Source organism: Arachis hypogaea, chromosome 19, assembly GCF_003086295.3.
Source record: "Arachis hypogaea cultivar Tifrunner chromosome 19, arahy.Tifrunner.gnm2.J5K5, whole genome shotgun sequence".
NCBI classification, from domain to species: Eukaryota; Viridiplantae; Streptophyta; class Magnoliopsida; order Fabales; family Fabaceae; genus Arachis; species Arachis hypogaea.
In genome coordinates this window covers 141,905,413-141,929,069 of record NC_092054.1, presented here as the reverse complement: position 1 = coordinate 141,929,069, position 23,657 = coordinate 141,905,413, and the positions used below count along the sequence as shown (strand labels likewise).

The 23,657-nt window shown below is 33.5% G+C and overlaps 1 protein-coding gene across 1 annotated transcript; it reads left to right on the top strand.

Annotated features, from left to right (window-relative positions):
* Positions 1–1,260: 1,260 nt before the first annotated feature.
* Positions 1,261–7,850, top strand: LOC112780110 (GDSL esterase/lipase At5g03610). The gene is made up of 5 exons (XM_025824451.3): positions 1,261–1,404; positions 1,482–1,676; positions 5,835–6,097; positions 6,841–7,150; positions 7,484–7,850. Exons 1-5 carry the CDS (start codon positions 1,332–1,334, stop codon positions 7,696–7,698), a joined length of 1,056 nt encoding a protein of 351 aa, XP_025680236.3. The 5' UTR covers positions 1,261–1,331; the 3' UTR covers positions 7,699–7,850.
* Positions 7,851–23,657: the final 15,807 nt, after the last annotated feature.

Sequence of the window (23,657 nt, the reverse complement as noted above, 5' to 3'; positions counted from 1 at the left end):
AAGGAGGATCCTCGATCTTTAATAGATTCCCTTATTTAACTTTTGGTATCATCAAGTAAAATAAAGTATTCAAGTTATAAATTTAGTGAAAAATGAAAATGGATAATCTCAATTTGATGATAAGGATCTTACATCATATTCATTAGAAGATTATTCCATGCATATGTTTCAGATTTTTAATCATCTGATAAGATTGACCCACACAATTAAAATGGTGAAATAAAATTATTTATTTTAAAATGCATTTAGTTTTTTTGTCTTGTTAAAAAATTTTGACAAAATAGTAGTAAAGTCGAAATGTTTAAAAATATTAAGAATAAAATTGATAAAAAAAGGATAAAATTTAGAAGTAATAAAATTAAAATAAAACATTGAAAATAAAAAGAATATTTTTTTCTCATAGTATTACTTAGTTAAAAAGTCTTATAAGTACGCTTGTTAAGAAGAAAATAATAAATTCTTTTTTATTATTAATTTCTTTTAATAATATTCTTAATTAATGCCTTTAAAACATTTGCCAACAAAAATAACCATAACAAATGTATTGTAATGAGGAAGTATTGTATGGAAAACAATCAGTGGAAAATTATAGATGATGAATCCTTTTAAATGCAAGGAGATCGAGTTTGGCATTGTTCCATTCCATTTATGCCATCAAATAAATTATATTTTCACGTGTAGTTATATTAATATAAAGTTAATAATTAAAAATTATTAGATAAGAGGATAAGTTTGATTAAATTATTATTTAATAATTTTTAGTTATTAATTTTATATAAAATAACTATAAGTAAGTTTTTGTATTATATATATATATAAAAGTTGATTATGTTATGTATATATTAAAATTAGTTATTAAAATTGTTAATGAATTATAGTTCAAATGATATAGTCAATCTATTTTTATCTAAAAGTTTTGACTTTGAATCTTATTTTTAATTAAAAAATAATTACTAAAATTAAATATTAAAATCAACTATTAATATAAAATATATATTAAAAATAAATTAAATTACACATATTTATATATAAATATTACAAATAGTAATTTTTATATATGTTGAAGTAATTTAATAATTAACTTTTGGTATATATAATTTTTTATGTGAAAATTTAAATTCGTTTTATGAAAAATTTTATAATTAAAATTATTAAATAATAATTTAATTAAATCTGTCAAATTATTTATAAGCTGTAATCTATCACCTGATTTTTTTCAACTATTTATACAACTTTACTGCCTCGCCTAAATGTGTGGAAGCAAACGCGGAATTGATGGTTTGCTAGTACTCTCTCTCATCATTCAAAATCAAAAGCTCATCACAGTCCCAATGAGGAAGAAGCAATCTCCATTCATAATCACCCTCACAACCCTTTTTGTTCTCCTCCTCTCCATCTTCACAGGTACAGCTCAAATCAAAGCAATATGATTCTTAGCTTTACTTGTTGGTTTTCATTTCATTGTTATTGTTATGGAACAGTGGAAGGGGCTAAGAAGACATATGGGGTGGTTGGCAGCAGCAATGGGAATGTGAAATTGTTTGTGTTTGGGGATTCATACGTAGACACTGGCAATTTCATTCACTCGCAGTCTTATAAGCCTCCCTGCGGAATCACATTTCCTGGCCATCCTGGCGGAAGATTTTGCGACGGTCGTGTCCTCACCGATTATCTTGGTAACTGCTATGAAACTTTCTCAACATTAATTATATTTCTGCGTCCTCATTCTTCTTTTTCAATGCTCATAGAAATAGTAAAAACGAGCCCATTTTTCGTTTCCTCTTTCACTCCCTTTAATCAATTAAGTTGCCTTTGTTTTTTCCTTCAAAAAAAAAAAAAATAGTTAATTTTAGAATTTAGAATTATAATTTAAGTTTTATGATTAAAAATTTACGATTTAAAGTCTAAAATTTAAAATAGACATAGTAATCTTTAGAAAAATTAATTAATATTGACTAAAAAATATTAATTACTTTACATTATTCTTTTTCATTCAATGAATTTGAAAATTAATTATATAATAATACATGATTTTAGATGTTTGAATAAAAATTTTATAGTATGAAAATTAAATTCTTTAAATTTATTACATAATTTGTATAATTATAAATTTCTCTCATTTGTATACATAAGTATTTGAGGATAGTTGTTAAAATTGTACTTTTGAATAATATTTTTCCTTTTGTTATTATGGATGATGTCATATTTGCTGCTATAGTATTTTTATAATTAATAATAAAATATGATAATAAACTAAGAAAAAGCGATAAATGATTGTTATTTTTAAATAGATCATTTTACTATCTCATTAGATAAATTATATTATTTTACAATGAAATTAATCTAAGAAATTTTATATTTGATATTTTCCTTTTAATAAATACTCTCATCAAACAAATTAATTTATCATTTATCTGATCTATTGTTTTTAACCTATATATATATATATATATATATATATATATATATTAAACAAATAAAATCTCTAATAAATTTTATTATAACACAATTAATTATTCTTAAAATTTTATGTCTACTTCTGCAATATCTCCATCTTCTTTTCATTGTGATGATAACATCAATGATTTCAAGAAGAAAAAGACAACTACGTAATTTAATAAAATTAAACCACTTCTAAAATGTCAAAGTGATGATAAATTAAACGGCAAGATATTGGAATGGCGCCAAAAAAGATTGGGTACTTGCTACGCAAGAAATTCATATGTTACAACTTACAACAAGGATAAATGTGTAAAGAAAAATTAGATTAGGATTCTACTATCATAGATACAGTTTGGGCTGGAAGTGAGCCGAGCTGAGTCGAGTTAGACTAAACTCAAACTCGACTCAATAAAATTGAGCTTGGCTCACGACTCGACTCATTAACAATCGAGCCTTTTTCTTCAACTCAAGCTCGGCTCACCGAAAACTCACGAACTGGTTCAAATAATAGAAATATAAATATATAATCCATAATTCTATATCAATAAATTATAATTTATATATATTTAAAAATTATTTAAAAAAATTAATTTTATATATTATTATCTATAAATAAATTATAAATTTTTTATTTATGTCCTACATCAAAATTATATGTAAAAAATAAATATAAATTTTAAATAATTAAGATAATTAATATATATTACTATTTCATATGTTTATATATAATATTAAAAGTATAGATTAAATGCATATAGAATATGTGTCTTAATATATATAATCGAGTAAGCTTACGAGCTAATAAACTGAGTTTTTCCAAGTTTAAATTCGTCTCATTTAATTTATAAGCTCAATTTCAAGCTCAAACTTGTCTCATTAGCTCACGAGTTTAGCTTATCGAGATATTAACGAGTTGAGCTCGAGCTGGCTTGACTCACTTCTATCCCTAGATTCAGTATCAAAGATTATGTTATATTTCTTGAGCGATATTTTCTTTTTCATCTAAAATAATATACTTTTCTTTAAATCAATGTGTCTTTTTACAAGTATATTTAATTTTATTTAGAATATAGTGTATCTTTTTGGCTCTGAAATTTTTGAAGAATATATAAAAAATATTTCTAATATTTAATTCAATTTAATTTTATTTTTTAAATAAATTTTTACTTTATTCTTTTGTTAAGTTTTTATGGGTAAAATTAGTCAAGATAAATTATTCCACCCTCTTTTGTTAAGTAACCATAGCTCTTCGATTTCGAGGAAAGAATGACAAGAGTGAATCCTTGGGAAGCTGAATCAAAGAACTAATATTCTTGCTATCCAATTCAAGACAATCTCTTATTTAATGACCTTCCACCACCTTTCTTAACACGCCGTGCAAGGTGCAACAACATAAAAAGATTAAGAAAGATTGGAGGTTCAATTTATTAAAATTTATCTCTCATGTGTCTTTAAGGTATATGTTGAAATTATAAAACAAAATTTTTTTTATTAAAAATATAAAAAAATTTAATTTTTTAATAATAATAAATTTATTATGTGTTTTAAAAATAATTTTAAAATTTATTATTTTTATTTAATAATTAATTGATAATATTTAAAGATTAAAAATATCTTATTAAATTATCAAACTAAAAAATTAATTTAATTACTAAAAACATTGAACAAAAATAATAAATTTTAGTAATTTTTGAACTTTTAACTAAAAATACTTAAGATATTATAAACCAAACCAAGCCTACGTGTATGTTACTTGAACTGGATTATTATCCAAAAAATAAATAAGTAACTGGGCTACATGATTAATTGTAGGTGGGCTCATTCAACAATTGTTTTGAATTAATTAAGTTGAGTCCATTTAACGTCTTATTTTTAAAGGTCTAATTTTAGAAAAAAAATCCATCAATTTAAGTCAAATAAATAAATTACGAGTGGAGTATCGTTTTTATCCCTAACGTTTGGAGTAAATTATATTTGTGTCTCTAATGTTTAAATCGTCCTATTTGTATCTCTAACGTTTGTAAAAGTGATTCAATGTTATCCTGCCATCAATTACACATCATGAGCGCTTTAATTTGAGTTTTAAAAACCTCTTCTTAAAGTTAGAATATAAATGTTTGGGATAGAATCGATAATCTACTCCGAAAAATAGCTCATCAAGTATTGAAACTAATTCCTACAACATTTATATAATTCACTTTTCCAAGGATATAATTGAATCTAAACACAAATAGTGGATATAATATTAAAATCGACCACATCCAAGTGAGACCTAATTGAGAATGAATACATTCAAGTGACAATAATTGAAAAATATAATCTGATTTGTTAGTATAATTAATAGTAGGATAATATTGAATTACTTTTATAAACGTTAAGGATACAAATAGGATGATTTTAATGTTAGAGACACAAATAGGACTTACCCCAAACGTTAGGGATAAAAATGATACTTTACTCATAAATTAACCTGAAGACTGATCGAGAGAAAGAGATTAAATTAAAGATCTATATTATTCTTGGTGTGAAGTATATAAAATTGAATTATACTTTAGTATCTCATTTTTTCTTTTACAAAGTCAGAAGTGAGATTCGAATCTGCAACTTCTAAGTGAGTATGGAGAGATTATTTCATTTAAGTTATAACTCGTTGGCTATTTTAGTATCTCATTTAATTTAAGATAAATATGAAATAAAATAACAATATTTACTAAAATACCCTTAATTATTAAAAAAAATTGTTATAATTTTAGTCTTTATCTAAAAAATTTTAGTCTTTTGTGTCCTTATATCCTGAAAATACTAAAAAGATTGAGATTTTGTGACCTAAGACTGAAATTTTAATTTTAATTTTTGACCATCAAACATATATTGAATTTCAGTTTTCAGAAACAAACATTACCAACAGAGATGCGGCGGCTAGAGAAGATGATAAAGAATGAGAGAGAATGTGAAAATGATGATGAAATTATAAAGAAATCATTTTAAAAATAATCATATTACTTAAACACAAAAAATTATCTATTAATATAGAATATACTAAAATATAAAATATATATTAAAAATTATTTAAATAATATATATTTATATATAAATATATAATAACCGATTTAATAATTGATGTAAATTATATTCATAATAATATTTTTGTTTTGGATTAATTTATGTTGATTGATTTTGACCATAAAAAAATTTAATAATTAATAAAATTAAAATTTATTTTAAATATTAAAGTTAAAATAAAATTATATATAATATTTTAAAATTTTTAATATATATATATATATATATATATATATATATATATATATATATATATATATATATATTACCTTTTTATATATTTTCGTTGTTTCTTGTGTAGTGTTTTCATATCATTACGTTCCATGTAGCTTTGTACCTGAAAATTGATTCACCCATACCAAACGCGTATAGAAATGCATCAAACATTCAAAATGGAATTAACTTTGCCTATGGAGGAACTGGAGTATTTGATACCCATATTGATGGACCAAATTTGACTGCACAAATCAACACATTTGAGCAGCTAATTCAACAAAATCTCTACACCAAAACAGACCTTCAATCCTCCTTAGCTCTTGTCAACGCCGGTGGTAATGATTATACCGCACATATACAACATGGCAGCTTCCTTGTAAGTACTAATTTTGTCTACCAATAACTATAATTTTTTTATTTGTTTTTTGTGTCTAACTATTATTTTTTTTAAACAACCATATTGTATGTATACAACAAATTAATCATCCATATAAAATACATTAGAAAAAATATTAGGAGGCATCAGAATTTATTATTTTTAATCATCATTTAGTCATCAACTCAATTTCTTTAGTCTAATAACCCAACAATATATTTTATCACATATCTATAAACATTAATAGCTAATTGATGGCTAAAAATAATAAATTCTGACTCTCTAGCATTCTTCTTAAAATATAAAATACACATTAAAATAATGAGTTAATCAACATATATATTATATATCAACCATGTTACGTATAAACTAAAATCAACTACCAAAATTAGTTATTAGTATAAAATACATATTAAAATACAAAATACATATTAAAAATAAATTAAACAATATATATATAGTGATTGATTTTAGTAAATAATTTTAATATATAAATAATATTTTTGGTTATTTATAATATTAAGAAGACAAAAAATAGTTAAAATTTTATCTTATTTAATAATTAATAAATATTAAATAAAATAAATTTAAATTTTTTATTATTACTAAATATTTTTTTATTATATACAAATATAATAATTAATTTGATAATTAATTTTTAATGTAGACGTATATATTTATAAATATTGTTTATGTTGAGTTGACGATATTATTCTTAAAGAAGTGTTGTTTGGGATGTGTAGGACATACCAAAATTCACTAAATCCCTTGTGGAGCAACTGGCAAGAGATATTAAACGAATCCAAAGCTTGGGAGTGGGGAAAGTGGCAGTGTCGCTATTACAACCAATGGGGTGTTTGCCTGTGATAACTGTCATAGATATGCATATGAATTGCATTGACCTTGTTAACAAAGTCTCCCAAAACCACAACCAACTGTTGAATGATGCGATCAAACAGTTCAACACTCAAGCTGGTAAAACCGTTTTGGTAACACTAGACCTCTACAACGCTTTCCTCTCCGCAATTGATACAATGAACAAAGCACACGATAGTATGTTCTCTCTCATTCCCTTTGATGATTGTAACTAACACTTGATAACTTTAGGCTCTCCAATGACTAACAATCATATTGCTTATTGATATAATGGTTAAAAAAGATATTATATGTTATTTTATAATCAAATTCATTCAAGTCTTTTTTTTTTTATGTCCATCTTTTTTTTCTTCAATTAAAATTTCTAATTATTAATCTTTAAACTGTTGGACCGACTTGGTTAAATTTGATTATCAAAATGAATTAGTCGTATAATATTATCGAAAACTTAAATATGTTAATGTATAACTATATACTTCTTTTTTTACCTCTCCTCATTATTATGTATAGGAAACTCAAGCCTGATGAATCCATTGGAGGAGTGCTGTGTGGCAAACATGGGACATGAATGTGGGGATGTGGATGATAAAGGAGCAAAACAATATAAAGTATGTCAAAATCCTAATCTTGCATTCTTCTGGGACACCGTTCACCCGTCACAAAACGGTTGGAACGCAATCTTCACTTTGTTGCAACCTTCAATAGCCCAATTCACTCTACCGTAAAAACTTGGTGTCATATATGGAATTCTATTCTGTTTTTGCTTTTAAGTTTAGAATCCTCATCAGCTGCACTGTAAAATCCTAAACTAGAATATGGTTTAGTTACTAATTTATAATAATGTTTGAGAGATAATAAAATTTTAGATATTTGTTATATATGTTTTGTCGATTTTTAGCAAATCGATGGTGGTTCGATATCTAGTGGTCTAGGAGCGAAACCTACTCCTCTTTGCAAGTACCAGTTTTCTAAAAGTGCATCAAAGTGTATTCGATTAAACAGATATTGGGAATAAAGATAAAATAAAATTTATAAATCAATAAAAGAAACAAAAAGGAAAGTTTTCAAAAAAAAAAGTGCTGAAAATGGAAATGTTTGCGTTGAAAATAAAAGAAAGCGGTAAAGTGCCTTCGACTGGGTCAAAGGACTTTGGCATAAAAATCTAAAATGCAGAAATATAAATTGAACAATGAAGATAAAGAATACTTGAAAGATAAATTTGTTTGAAAAATAAAGTTTGCAAGAAGATAAATTGACAGAATGAAAACATGGAAGGAACCCTACAGAAAAAGTTACTCGATCGCAGACCCAGGAATTCTCTGGGATGTGAGTGTGCTTGAGTGTTTTTCTGAGTTAAAGTTCTAACCCTTATTCCCTAAAACCTCCTAGTATTTATAATCTACTTTTTTTGTAACGGACAACTAATTACAATTAATTACAAAATCACAGTCTTGAATGCATACTCTTTGGTAACCGTATAAACATTTTCCATGATTTTCTCGCATGACGAAAGCCTCTAACTTCTCCACTACCATAACTGCTCGATCTACTTATTCGAATATCTTGTTCGATTGTCTGTCTCGAAAATCTTGTTCGATTCAGCCTATTCGATTTAATAAAGTAAATGTAATCGAATCCGCATCGATTACCTCTAGCCCACGCTTGCGCGTATATCTTTTCGAAAACCGTTTGAATTCTTCGATTTTTTCATCACTTCGAACTACCTCGCCTTAATCGAAAAATATTTTTCGATCAACAAATTGCCCCCTTGGATTAATGTGTTTGCATTCGATAACATTATTGGAAGATAAAACACTTAATCCAAATTCAAATTCAAATTCAAATTTCAATCCCTTAAATCAGCAATAATTACCATTTAACCTCTCCATTAATGCTAATCTACTCAACATGTTTTCTGAGACTTACGCTTTCTCTTTCCACCACTTCACCTTCTTTGCGAAGTTACCTCTTTTGTATTCCTCCTGTAATAACGACTATAGTAACACTTTAAATTCATCATTCTCGCCCTTGTTCAAATTTTTCTCGAACCCTTGCTCTCCGAATTCCTCCCGTGTTACCCTAAACTTTCAAAACTTCCTTCTTCTCTGTTCTGCAATGGCTACTTCCTCTTCCCGTGCTGCTGCCCAAGACAAGGGTAAAGGTCACATGGTTGCGCCACCAACTCCACCAGCCCTCAATATACTGAATCAAGTCAATGATGAAGTCATTGATGACCCACAACTTCAAACTAATGATACCAGAATCTTAATCCTTTTCATAGTAGGGGGAGATATCCACTGTTTCCTCGGGCCCGTCGAATCCCTGGAGAGGGCAAACAAGAAAACATCTTTCTTCCCCAGTGCACGAGGGAAAGATTTGTTAATTAACCAAACCTTTGATATCTCCCTCTTCATCAATCAGAAACCTTTCAGGAATAATCCAAAAATTAATCTTCGAGTGTCTGATTTTACAGCTTGGTATCAACGCCTCGCCCCGACAAAGACTACTGACTGGGGGGCTCTGGGGATCCAAGAACTGTTACGGCTTTCCCATTTCTCACCTTCAACGCTCCCCTAAATGATTGGAGCTGTGACTTGTTTTTGGAACCGGACAACCAACAACTTCCACCTTCCTTGTGGAATGATTGGTATGTCTCTTTTAAATGTAGTCGCTATCACAGGGCTTCCAATAAATTTTTCAGATTGTACTCCTAATATGCAACCTGAGCGCCACTACAATATTGTCTTATCCACTTCTTACAGTGAGTTCATTGCCAAAAACATGGGTGCAGAAGGCACTTCTGTTACAGATGATGAGCATGTAGCCTTCCTATTCTATTGGCTGAATGCAATCATTTTCTGTTCTCGAAGCGTTTAGATGTCAAAATTTTTTCTTCCCTTGTTTGCTCTACTTCATGAAGGGAAAGCTCTCAATTTGGCCAAACTTCTCCTAGGGCATATCTTTGAAGAACTCGGCCAATTTATACATTGCCTCCGAGACAACTGTATGATTAGTACAAGTGGCCCTCTCTGGCTCCTCCAACTATGGCTTAATGCCATTTTCAAAAATTTCATGACAAAGCCTAGAGGAGGTGGTACTGATAAATAACACATCGAAGACTTTCGATTAGCTGATTACAAGCCCAACTTCCCAAATACACAAACGGATGAAGACCGATTCTGGGCTGTTTTTTCTCTCTTCCACTCTTGTAAAGATTTCTACAATGACAACCTCAATTTTACTCCTTTTATGCGTTGAAATTGTGGTCCCGCTTGGCTTGATCATTTACTCTTCCCAAATGATACTGAAGAAAACGAACTTGCCAATCGTAATTGGGCAAATTTACTAGCTGTCCAAATAATTTCTACAGGGCTACCTCAACACAAAAAAGAAAGGTTTGATGGTTATCAGTGGCTAAGAGAAGGGGGGTTGAATCTTAGCCCCCTTTTTGCTTGATAATACTTGCTGGCCTTTGAAACCACTTCTGGAAACTTTTTGTCTTTTTATCTCGTAACTGGCCACGAGACTTTTTCTTTTGTCTCGTCCCCAACCACGAGACTTTTCTTTTTGTCTCGTCAGTCAGCACGAGATATTTTCAGTTTTATCTCCTGGGCAGCAGAAATAGAAATGGAGTAGAAGAAAGAGAGAATTACACCAAGATATATCCTGGTTCAGCTGCTAAGTGCAAGGCAGCCTACATCCAGTCTCCATCACAATAATGATGAAATTTCACTATAATCATCCTTGATTAATTACTAACACCAATTCTCCCTAGGAACTACCCTTCCTATCCGGGACAAGTTCAGAATCTAAACCCAAACTGAACTTGACTTGGTCGCAGCCAAGCTTTCAACTGTAAAGTGCTAACCCAACTTACAAGGGGATTCCCACAGAATCATGAAACACAACACAGATGTACAAAGGAACTCTAAGGACATCTATGACTTTTTCTTTTAATTTTGTACTCTTTGCCTTTTTTCGCTCTATGGCTTTTTCATACAAACCTCACTGTTTGCCTTTTTCCATGAGACTCAAGACATGACAAAATTAAACAGAAAAATTACAAAATGAGAACATTGAAGGAGAAGAAATTATGTTAGCTTAGGTAGCTCTGAGAATCCTATGCTTTGCACTCTCACTCTTTCTCCTTGAATCAAACCCTAACTGTTCACCCTTACTTATAGGGAGAAGCCTTCAAGGTTGAAACCAAACAAACCAAGCCAATCTTCTTCTTCTTCAAGTCAGAACCGGTTCGGCCAGAGAAAGAGAAGAGATAACTCATGCAAAACCCAACATGCAATTACCTCTAGTCCTTCCTTGGTCACTACTCTTCATCAATCCGAGCCCTTCATCCTTTCCTTGCTCTCCAAGATGAACTTCTGGCCCTTGATGTTTCATGATAATGATAGCTTCATCTGCTCGAATCTCTGCCTCTTCCATCACATAGCCACTGTAGCTACCTCCTGTGGTGGTTGAGCAGAATCAGAGACAAGCCATCCTCTCCAAGGATCTTCTCCTTGCTGGCCGAGATCTTCTTCTTTCTTTTTGGATATGAAGAGCTCGAGATTACCTCACCAAATCTTACCATTCTTGATGAGAATCTCATCCACTACATATTTTTAGTTTACTTTTTCTTGCCATCATTGTGATGGTCTTTCGACGTGCATCTCCTTCCCTTCGGTGAAAAGCTTTTTCTTCCATGGTTTGCTGTGTAATGACCGAATAGAGAAGAAAGAAATGAGAGAGAGAAAAGAAAAGCTATTAATTAATAAAACAAAGAAAGAGTGTAAAAGTGAATTAATCTTCCCACTCTCTTTGCTGAGTAGCGTGTAGCTAGATGCAATCAATCATGTCAATCACATTTTCTCTCTCATGGTTCCCAATGCATTAACTTCACTTTAATGAAATTTGAATTCCACCATTTGGTAAAAGGTTGAGATCTGTTGGAAGCAAAAATTTGCTTTCCCTTAATATGTTTCGGACCAAGCATTGGATTTTTGGTTTAATATGGGCTTAATGATGAAATTCATAGAAACTGGCTCAATTAAACAATTCAGCCACCATTTATTTCCTATAAGGCTAAATTTTGATTTCATACTGGGCTTTGGTTTTCCTTTTATATTCGGCCCAAGAAACAAAAATTATTTCAGCCATGGTCTCATCAATTTAATATTAAAACTAAAAAACTGGTCCAATATAAACCTGCATTGTAAAATTATTCAATCAACATATGAAAATTAAGATCAAAATAATAATCTTGAAATTAATCACATTTATAATGTTTGATCATTACTTAAATTAAAACTAGAGTTTTCCAAACTCATCAATCTCCCCCTTGATGACAAACATTATAAAAATTGAAATGGAAAGAAATTTAAGATTTGAGTAAAGAATACTCCCTTTGAATATTTGAATTTTTTTCCCTTTCTAATTGTCATATGGCTCCCCCTTGATGTATGCTTATTTTACCAAGGGAAGCTTCATACCTGTAACAATTTTTATCAAGCGTAAGGCAACAATGTTATTCAACATATTCAGTATACAATGTTGAATGGCTTGATTTATGAGCAGAAATGAATGATAATCAAAACTCATTTGTTATCAATAATTTGATTTTCTGCTCAAACTTTCACACAAAAAATCTGTTATAAAAACATTTTCCAATCATCTCATCAGAACAAGTTATTCATAACCAACAAATATTGTTAAACAGGCAAGGTTATCTCAAAACATAGCAGTTATGTACATGTCTCAAATTAAAGGAACTGCCAAAAATAAACCCAAAATAGCCATCATTATATCAAGGTAAAACAAAATATATCACAATTATAATCAACCAAACATTTTACCAAGATAAACAACATTCAACTGCAGCAATCACAGGATAAAACAAATGCATTATCAACATGCATTATCAAGCATCAGCTGTATCATTTTAACAAGGGTGATCATGAATTCTTAAAAGAATTTCATCTCCTGTTTTCCATTTTCAATTTTCAGAACCAATTCCTCCCCCTTTTGGCATCAAGGGGCACCTGCAAAAAGAATATGACATAGCAAACATAATATCCAAAATATTTCCAGAAGTGTCCACAGAGTATCACAGAGTTATAGTACTAACAGCAACAAGCCAAAACAGAGTATCAAATTGAGCCTAAGTGTGCCAATATCAAACAGTAAATAGAAGTTTAATCATCAGAGAGATGAAAATCAGATGCTTCAGCCCCTTCTTCACTTGCATTTTCTGGATCCTCATCAAGACTTTCTAGCATCAAACTGACTTTATCTTTGCATCTTCCCCAAGCTTTCTCATTTTCATACGCTAACTTGCGTCCTGCTTTATGGAATTGTATCAGGAGTTCTGACATATTTGAAAATTCAGTGAGAATTTCCCTAATGGATTCGGTTGCCTTGGAAGATTCGGGCCAACTCTCATAGTCGCTCTCCGAAGCCCCAGATTTCTTGCCCTTTGTTCCCTTAACCGCTCCACCTCCCTTAATCATTGACACTTTGTTCTCTATAGTCTCATTCAAAAGGTCAACTTTAAAGTATTCAAAGATGCTGGTTAAGAACATACCATAGGGCAGATTTGCCTTTTTGGTGCTCTTTACCGAATCCCACATATGACGGATCATAAGATAACCAAAAGATATTGGAGTAGATGTAACAAGTGCAAAGATGATTAGAGAATCAGAAAGTGTTACTCTATTGTGGGAGCCACTTTGAGGAGTCAGAATATGTGTGATAATCCTGTGAAGCAAGGAGTTGGTTGGTCCGAGAGCTTTGTGGGTAGGAGTAGTGCCATCCAAGCCAGAGAGATTCTCACAGATGTGTTGGAGAACAACCTTGTAGGGAACGCCGACCTGTGAGTCCCACTTTTTGGCCATGTATGCTCGCGGCCCTTCCTCCTTGTAGCCCAAGGCCGTCCCAATGGTGGCAGTATCAAGAGTGATGTGAACTCTCTTCACATATGAATGTATGGTACCATCTATAAATCTCATGTTGGCGTAGAACTCTCGAACTAGACCTGGGTAAACTGGCTTCTGGATGTGAAGCAGAGGAGTCCATTGAAGCAGTTCAAAAAGAGGAGATACATTTATCCCCTTGTTGGTGAGAGAGTCCAGGTTGACAAGGTAGGTTGCACAGAGATGACGCTTTTCTAGGACTTCTTTATGGAATTCATATGAAGCGCAGGAATTGAATCGGGCAGGGTCATAGTGAGAGTATATCTTGCTGAATTTGTTCTTGAAGTCCAAAGATTCCAGGTTTGCAGGTTCCTTGGTGTTGTGCAGAGCAAATCCTTTTGATTTCTGGCCACTCTTCCTGGGTGTGGCTTTCTTCTGTGGAGATGGTGGTGGAGACGGAATAGGTGATGTGTGAGACTCTTCCTCTTTCTCCACGGGAACTCTCTCTTTCTTCTTCCTTGAAGAAGTTTTTGTAGCTATGACCTTCCTACGCATGGTGTCTGTTTGCTTTGAGGGAGGTGAGGGAGAAGATGATGATGTAGAGTGAATATAGATGTGGGTATGAGATTGTGGAGTGGACGGTTTTTGAGAGAAGAGAATGAGTTCGCTTTTCCTAGGAGCAGTTTTCTTTTTCATGGTAGTGAAAATGGAGAAGTGGGATATGAAGGGGTTGAGTAGAAACTGAATAGAATGAGGGAGGAGGGAGGTTAGAGAAGCAATAAATGTGGAGTGGATAGAAAATTGAGGGGAATTAAATGTCGATTAAGTGGCGGTTAATACCTAAGGAGTTTCTCCTTTTTATTTGAAATAAATTGAAAGGTGGTTTCCTAGAATCAAGGGATTAGGTGAAGAGAAGGATTTGATTTGACAATAACCACTTCCAATAAGATTTGATGAGACAACAAAAAGATATTTTGATTTTCAGAGAGAGAAACTAACAAAACAGTCAGAATGGGTTCAAGAGAATTTGGTGGGGCCCATGAGAATTAATTTTTGGCACTGTCTCCCCTTTGATCACAGCCCTTCCAACACTTTTATTTTTATCTCGTCCATTCCTACGAGACAAAACTGAGCAGAATCAATATTTCACAAGTTATCAATAGAACTTAAATCAAGCATTCCCAAACTTTTTCTCAAGGTGCAGAATCTGTCTTCACAGAGGGGTTTTGTAAAAATATCAGCAAGTTGGTCTTCAGATTTTACAAATTGAATATCAATAGTACCCTTTTGCACATGTTCTCTAATGAAATGATATTTTATCTCAATGTGCTTGGTTCTTGAGTGCAAAACAGGATTTTTTGAGATGTTAATAGCACTCATATTATCACAAAATAAGGGTATACTATTGATCTTTAACTTGTAATCTTCCAACTGTGTTTTTAACCAAATTAATTGAGAACAACATGCAGATGCGGAAATATATTCAGCTTCAGCCGTGGATAGAGCCATTGTGGCTTATTTTTTGCTTGACCACATGTTGAGTGAACTTCCAAGGAAGCAACACATGCCGGATGTGCTCCGTCTATCCACTCTATCTCCCGCATAATCTGCATCACAAAACCCTACTGCACAAAAGTCATCAGATTTAGAATACCACAAGCCATAATCACTAGTTTCCTTAATGTATCTAATGATGCGCTTAACGACCGAAAGATGGGATTCTTTTGGGTGAGATTAAAATCTTGAACATACACCCATACTTTGAACAATGTCCGGTCTAGAAGAAGTAAGGTACATGAGTGACCCTATCATTCCTCTATACCTTGTTTCATCCACATCTTTGCCATCATCATCCTTTTCAAGTTTTGTGTTAGGATGCATTGGTGTACCCATTGGTTTGGAACTTTCTAGGCCAAACTTTTTGATAAGTTCTTTTGCATACTTTTCTTGGTGAATAAAAGTACCACTAAGAGTTTGTTTAATTTGGAGGCCAAGAAAGAAAGTTAGCTCTCCCATTAAACTCATCTCAAACTCACTAGTCATGAGTTTTCCAAACTCTTCACACAAGGACTCATTGGCCGAACCAAAAACAATGTCATCCACATAAACTTGAACAAGGAGAATATCATCATTAGATGCTTTAATGAATAAAGTAGTGTCGGTGGTACCCCTTTGAAATTGATTTTCCAACAAGAAGGCACTAAGCATTTCATACCAAGCTCTTGGAGCTTGTCTAAGACCATAAAGAGCCTTAGATAGTTTAAAAACATGATTTGGGAAATTTTTATGTTCGAAATCGGGGGGTTGTGCCACATACACTTCTCTATCAATAAATCCATTAAGGAAAGCACATTTAACATCCATTTGAAACATTTTGAAACCCTTATGGGCAGCATAGGCAAGAAGCAATCTAATTGCTTCCATTCTAGCTACCGGAGCAAAAGACTCATCAAAATCTATACCCTCTTCTTGATCGTAACCTTGGGCCACTAATCTAGCCTTGTTACGAACAACTTGTCCATCCTCACCAAGTTTATTTTTAAACACCCACTTAGTACCCGTAACTTTCTTACCATCCGGATGAGGTACTAGTGTCCAAACCTCATTCTTGTCGAATTGAGCAAGCTCTTCTTGCATTGCTTTGACCCATGATGGATCCTCAAGAGCTTGTTTGACATTATTGGGCTCCATATGTGACAAGAGGGAAAAATTGCTTGGTTCGGATTGCCTTTTGGTTGAGGATCTTGTTGTTACACCTTGAGAGGGATCACCAATTATAAAGTCATGAGGATAACCCCTCATAGACTTCCATTCTCTAGGCTTCTGAAGTGGTGTTGAGCTTTGATGAGTTTCTGGTGGTCTCACTGTTTCAGTTTCTCGTGTCTGCTCAGGAGACAAAATGGAAATATCCCCTTTAATCTGACGAGACAAAACTGGACTGGCAGATTCTTCATTTTGAGCAGATTTGGGATTTTCTTTACTTATTCCAGCCTCTTCACAATCTGAATCATTATCTATCACAGTACTGGGAATTAAATTAGAATCACAAAAAGTAACATGTATGGATTTCTCTATGGTTCTATGTTCTTTGAGATAAACCCTATAAGCCTTGCTTGTGGTGGAGTATCCAACAAACATTCCTTCATAGGATTTTGGATCAAATTTTCCAAGATTTTCTTTATTGTTAAGTACAAAACATTTTCATCCAAAAACATGAAAATACTTAAGATTTGGAGGGGTTCCTTTCCATAGCTCATAAGGGGGTTTTCTTCAACCCTTTTCTAATAATTGTCCTATTTAAAATGTAACAAGCTGTATTTACAGCTTTAGCCCATAAAAATTTAGGAGTCTCATTCTCACAAAGCATGGCCCTAGTCATCTCTTGAAGGCTTCTATTCCTTCTCTCAACCACCCCATTTTGTTGAGGGGTTCTAGGACATGAAAAGTTATGAGAAATCCCAAAGTCATCACAGAATTTTTTAAAATCTTGGTTTTTAAATTCTCTTCTGTGATCACTTCTCAAATGAGCAATTTTTAAATCTTTTTCATTTTGAATTTTCTTGCAAAGAATTGAAAAGGCATGAAAAGCATCATTTTTATGAGCAAGAAAAAGTACCCAACCAAATCTAGAGTAATCATCTACCACCACAAGACCATAGTGTTTACCTCCTAAACTTTGAGTTCTTGTTGGACCAAAAAGATTAATGTGTAACATCTCTAATGGCCTTTTGGTTGAGATTTCATCTTTTGGTTTAAAAGAGGATTTTACTTGTTTGCCCAATTGGCAAGCATCACAAGTAAGATCCTTATCAAATTTGATATTTGGAATTCCTCTAACCAAATTTTTCTTAACTAGCTTAGAAATTTCATACATGCTAGCATGACCCAACTTTCTATGCCATAGCCATTTTTCAGATTCAAGAGAAGTAAAACATATTACATTTTGTTCTTTCAAGTCCTCAAGAGTTAATCCATACACATTATTGCACCTTTTAGCTTCAAATAAAATATCTCCAGTTTTCTCACAAACAACCAAACACACAAACTTCCTAAAAATAACTTCAAAACCAAAATCACACAATTGGCTAACACTAAGTAAATTATGTTTCAAACTATTTACAAGAAGAACATCATTTATACAAGATGAAAAGCTTTTACCAACTTTCCCAACAGCCACTATTTTTCCTTTTGCATCATCACCAAAAGTGACAAGTCCTCCATCATATTCATCAAGCTTTATGAAGAAGGTTGTCTTTCCGGTCATATGCCTAGAGCATCCGTTGTCCATATACCACATATTCTCCTTCCGTTTGGATGCTAGGCACAGCTGCTCAACATGGTCAGCCATAAGGCATGGTTGAGACTTTGTTTCAGATTCTTCATTGTCTTCAGAGTCATTTTCAAGATCTTTCCATGATGCCATCAGTCCCTTCTTCTTCCCTTTCTTCGGTTTTTCTTCCTTCTTCAACTTAGGGCAGTCAAATTTGAAGTGCCCCATTTTTTTACAGTTGTAGCAAGTCACCTTGCTGAAATCTCTCTTCTGTTTTCTTGAGCTGCCTCCTTTGCCTCTCTCCTTGAGCTTTACCATTTTCCTGAATTTTTTTGCAAACAACACAAATTCATTTTCAGATGAGTTATCACTGGATTCATCATCCAGAGGGTTAGTGACAGATGAAAAAGCTATTCCTTTCTTTTTTGAATCTTTTTTCAAATAGGTGTTTTCAAAAGTAAGTAAATTTTCTCTCAAATCATCATAAGTCATAGAGTCAAGACCACTACTCTCAGAGATAATTAAAGCTTTTGTTTCCCACTCTTTTGTGAGACATCTCAACACTCTTCTCACTAGCACAGATTCAGGATACTTGATTCCCATAGCATCCAAGCCAACAATAATGGTGTTGAAGCGCTCAAACAGCTCATCAATGGATTCTCCTTTCTTCATTGCAAACATTTCATATTCTCTATTTAACATATTTATCCTGGTCTTCTTCACAATGGTTGTTCCTTCATGAGTAACTAGGAGTTTGTCCCAGATTTCCTTTGCTGTTGCACAACGTGATACCCGTCGGTATTCCTCAAAGCTGATAGCATAATTTAGCAGATTGATAGCCTTGGCGTTGGGTTCAACCTTCTTTCTATCTTCTTCGGTCCAGCTTGCTTCTGGTTTAGGAGTGACAACTCCTTCGGCACTCGTTACGGTTGGATATTGGGGACCTTCCAGGATTATCTTCCAAAGTCTGTAGTCCACTGCTTGCACAAAGATCTTCATCCTCTCCTTCCAATAGGTGTAATTTTTCCCATTGAAAAGAGGAGGTCGGTTGCTTGATTGTCCTTTGGTTAGATTGTAGGACACCAGATTTGAGCCACTGTTTTCTGCCATTCGGATCTTTACTCCAAGCTGCAAAGCTTGATCTCTTTGAGACCAAGCTCTGATACCAATTAATGGTTATCAGTGGCTAAGAGAAGGGGGGTTAATCTTAGCCCCTTTTTTGCTTTATAATACTTGCTGGCCTTTGAAACCACTTCTGGAAACTTTTTGTCTTTTTATCTCGTAACTGGCCACGAGACCTTTTCTTTTGTCTCGTCTCCAGCCACGAGACTTTTTTTTTGTCTCGTCAGTCATCACGAGATATTTTCAGTTTTATCTCCTGGGCAGCAGAAACAGAAATGGAGTAGAAGAAAGAGAGCATTACACCAAGATATATCCTGGTTCAGCTGCAAGTGCAAGGCAGCCTACATCCAGTCTCCATCACAATAATGATGGAATTTTACTATAATCATCCTTGATTATAAACACCAATTCTCCCTAGGAACTACCCTTCCTATCCGGGACAAGTCCAGAATCTAAACCCAAACTGAACTTGACTTGGTCGCAGCCAAGCTTTCAACTGTAAAGTGCTAACCCAACTTACAAGGGGATTCCCACAGAATCATGAAACACAACACAGATGTACAAAGGAACTCTAAGGACATCTATGGCTTTTTCTTTTAATTTTGCACTCTCTGCCTTTTTCCGCTCTATGGCTTTTTCATACAAACCTCACTGTTTGCCTTTTTCCATGAGACTCAAGACATGACAAAATTAAACAAAAAAATTACAAAATGAGAACATTGAAGGAGAAAAAATTCTGTTAGCTTAGGTAGCTCTGAGAATCCTATGCTTTGCACTCTCACTCTTTCTCCTTGAATCAAACCCTGACTGTTCACCCTTACTTATAGGGAGAAGCCTTCAAGGTTGAAACCAAACAAACCAAGCCAATCTTCTTCTTCTTCTTCAAGTCAGAACCGGTTCGGCCAGAGAGAGAGAAGAGATAACTCATGCAAAACCCAACATGCAATTACCTCTAGTCCTTCCTTGGTCACCACTCTTCATCAATCCGAGCCCTTCATCCTTTCCTTGCTCTCCAAGATGAACTTTTGGCCCTTGATATTTCATGATGATGATAGCTTCATCTGCTCCAATCTCTGCCTCTTCCATCACGTAGCCACTGTAGCTACCTCCTGTGGTGGTTGAGCAGAATCAGAGACAAGCCATCCTCTCCAAGGATCTTCTCCTTGCTGGCCGAGATCTTTTTCTTTCTTTTTGGGTATGAAGAGCTCGAGATTACCTCACCAAATCTTATCATTCTTGGTGAGAATCTCAGCCACTACATATTTTTAGTTTGCTTTTTCTTACCATCATTGTGATTGTCTTTCGACGTGCATCTCCTTCCCTTCGGTGAAAAGCTTTTTCTTCCATGGTTTGATGTGTAATGACCGAATAGAGAAGAAAGAAATGAGAGAGAGAAAAGAAAAGCTATTAATTAATGAAACAAAGAAAGAGTGTAAAAGTGAATTAATCTTCCCACTCTCTTTGCTGAGTAGTGTGTAGCTAGATGCAATCAATCATGTCAATCACCATGGTTGTCAAACTCGCGAGTTAACTCGTAAACTCATACAAGTATACGAGTTTAGGTAGTGGAATCGAGTTGACTCAGACACAAACTCGTTTCTGGGTAGACTCGGGTTGACTCGGCTAGACTCGGATAAAATCGCTCAAACTCGCGAGTTTGATAACGAGTCAGCGAGTTTAAATTCATTGCCCATTTTTGCCAAAACGGCGTCGTTTTGGCCCAGAAAAAAAACCTACATCTAACCTCCATTTTCGTAACCCTAATTTGAAACCATCATCAGTCCCTCATGGCCTCACACTCCAGTGACACCACCAAGCCCTCACGGCCGGCCTCCCTCCTCACTCTCTTCTTCTAATCGCCACCATCTACTGGCGCCGTTGTCTTCGCCGCCATGCAGAGGCCAGACGGATCCCTCATCCGTCGCCTTTTCGCCTCCCCTCGCCTCATCCCTCATCCCCCACCGCTCACCCCATGCAGAGTCGCAGAGCCCACTAGGTCACGACCACGCAGTGAAGGACCACCACGCAGAGGCCACGCAGAGTCGCAGTCTCGCAGAGCCCACCACCACCGCCCCTGTTCTGTCCTTGTCGGAAGTCGCACTCCTCCCTCCGTGTTCTGCTTCACTGCGTTTGCTTCAATTCTGCCGATCTCCAAGGTAATTTTGTTAAACTAATTCAAATGCTAACAATTTTGGTATCAATTATTCAATTCTGCAATTTTATTAAGGCCCTGATCTGCGTTTGATATGTTGAAAAAAAGAAATTAAACTGTTGTTGCGTCAATAAGTTAGTAAACTGATGCTGCTTGCCTGCTTCTTTGCTTCATGCTTCATGCTTTAGCCTTCATGGTTAAAATGTGTGGATAGTGCTTATGATTAGATTCAGAAGAGAAAACATCATATATATTCAAATGCTATCATTATATATTTTTTCTTTTGTTTTCTGCTTCTGTTATGTACTTATGTAGTTATGTTTAGTTTACTAAAACTCTGAAGTCTGAATTGTTAGTGTTACTGTGTTAGTTTAGTTAGTGTAATTCACATATCAACAATCTCAGAATTTGGCTAAGTTTTTAATTGTAATTTGCAATGTGCTATCCTCCTTATTCTCTTAATCAGCGCTTGTTTAAATGAAAATGTATCTGTTGTGTGATAAGGTGAGTATTGGAGTGATGATTAAGTCTTCTGATGCTAAAAATTTTTCATCCTTTGAACATTATGGTTGTAAGTGTAGTTGAAACCAATGTTAGTTATGAATTTACTTAGTGGATAATCTGAATCTGAATTTGTTATTTGGGTTGTTGATTTTTAGGGATAAAAATACAAAATGTCTGAAAATGTTGGTTCAGGAACAGGGTCTTTGCTTTCTAGTATTCCTAGATGATATTTTAATAGAGGAAGAAGATGAACATGTGAATGATGATGATGATTTTGTTGGCCGTGTTGAACCTGAGCCTGAAAGAAATGATATTTCTGATGAAGATGGTGAAGATGATGATGTTGATGCCATGGAAGATGAAGATATTGGAAGATTTGAGTTTTAGAGTTTATTAGAAATTTAATTGTTGCTTTGTTGTTTTCTTTTGTGTTTTAGTTGTGTCTTATGAACCTTTGATTGTGTAATTGTGTGATTTATGTTGAACTAGATAGATACTTATGAAGAATTTAAATGTGTGATCCAAAGTACTTGTTGTAACTTGTAATTGTAGTATTATGTTAATTTATTATGTGTTTTGATGTTGAAACTGTTAGGTTTGAATGTCTATATCTGAGTAAATATATATATTATACATGATATATATATATTTTTTTTTTATAAAAAATGTATAACAGGTAAACTCGTACGAGTCTACGAGTCGAGTCTAGGTCAGCTCCACGAGTTTACCTAGATTCGCGAGTTTGGCAACCTTGTCAATCACATTTTCTCTCTCATGGTTCCTGATGAGCGGATAATTTATACGCTTTTTGGCATTGTTTTTACATAGTTTTCAGTGTGACTTAGTTAGTTTTTAGTATATTTTTATTAGTTTTTAAATAAAATTCACATTTTTAGACTTTACTATGAGTTTGTGTGTTTTTCTGTGATTGCAGGTAATTTCTGGCTGAAATTGAGGGACTTGAGCAAAAATCAGATTCAGAGGTTGAAGAAGGATTGCAGATGCTGTTGGATTCTAACCTCCTTACACTCAAAGTAGATTTTCTGGAGCTATAGAACTCCAAATAGCGCTCTCTTAATTGCGTTGGAAAGAAGACATCTAGGGATTTCCAACAATATATAATAGTCCATACTTTGATTAAGGATAGATGACGTAAACTGGCTTTGAAAGCCAGTTCCATGCTGCATTCTGGAGTCAAACGCCAGAAACAGGTTGCAAAGTGGAGTTAAACGCCAGAAACAGGTTACAAACTGGCGTTCAACTCCAAGAAAGACCTCTACACGTGTAAAGCTCAATGCTCAGCCCAAGCACACACCAAGTGGGCCCCAGAAGTGGATTTCTGCATCATTTACTCAATTCTGCAAACCCTAGTAACTAGTTTAGTATAAATAGGACTTTTTACTATTATGTTTATATCTTTGGATCATCTTTGATTAGTTTTATGCTATCTTAGACTTTTGTGAGGGCTGGCCATTCGGCCATGCCTGAACATTTATCACTTGTGTATTTTCAACAGTAGAGTTTCTACACACCATAGATTAAGGTGTGGAGCTTTGCTGTTCCTCAAAGATTAATGCAAAGTACTACTGTTTTTCTATTCAATTCAACTTATTCCGCTTCTAAGATATTCATTCGCACTTCAATATGATGGATGTGATGATCGTGATAGTCATCATCATTCTCAACTTATGAACGCGTGCCTGACAACCACTTCCGTTCTACCTTAGATTG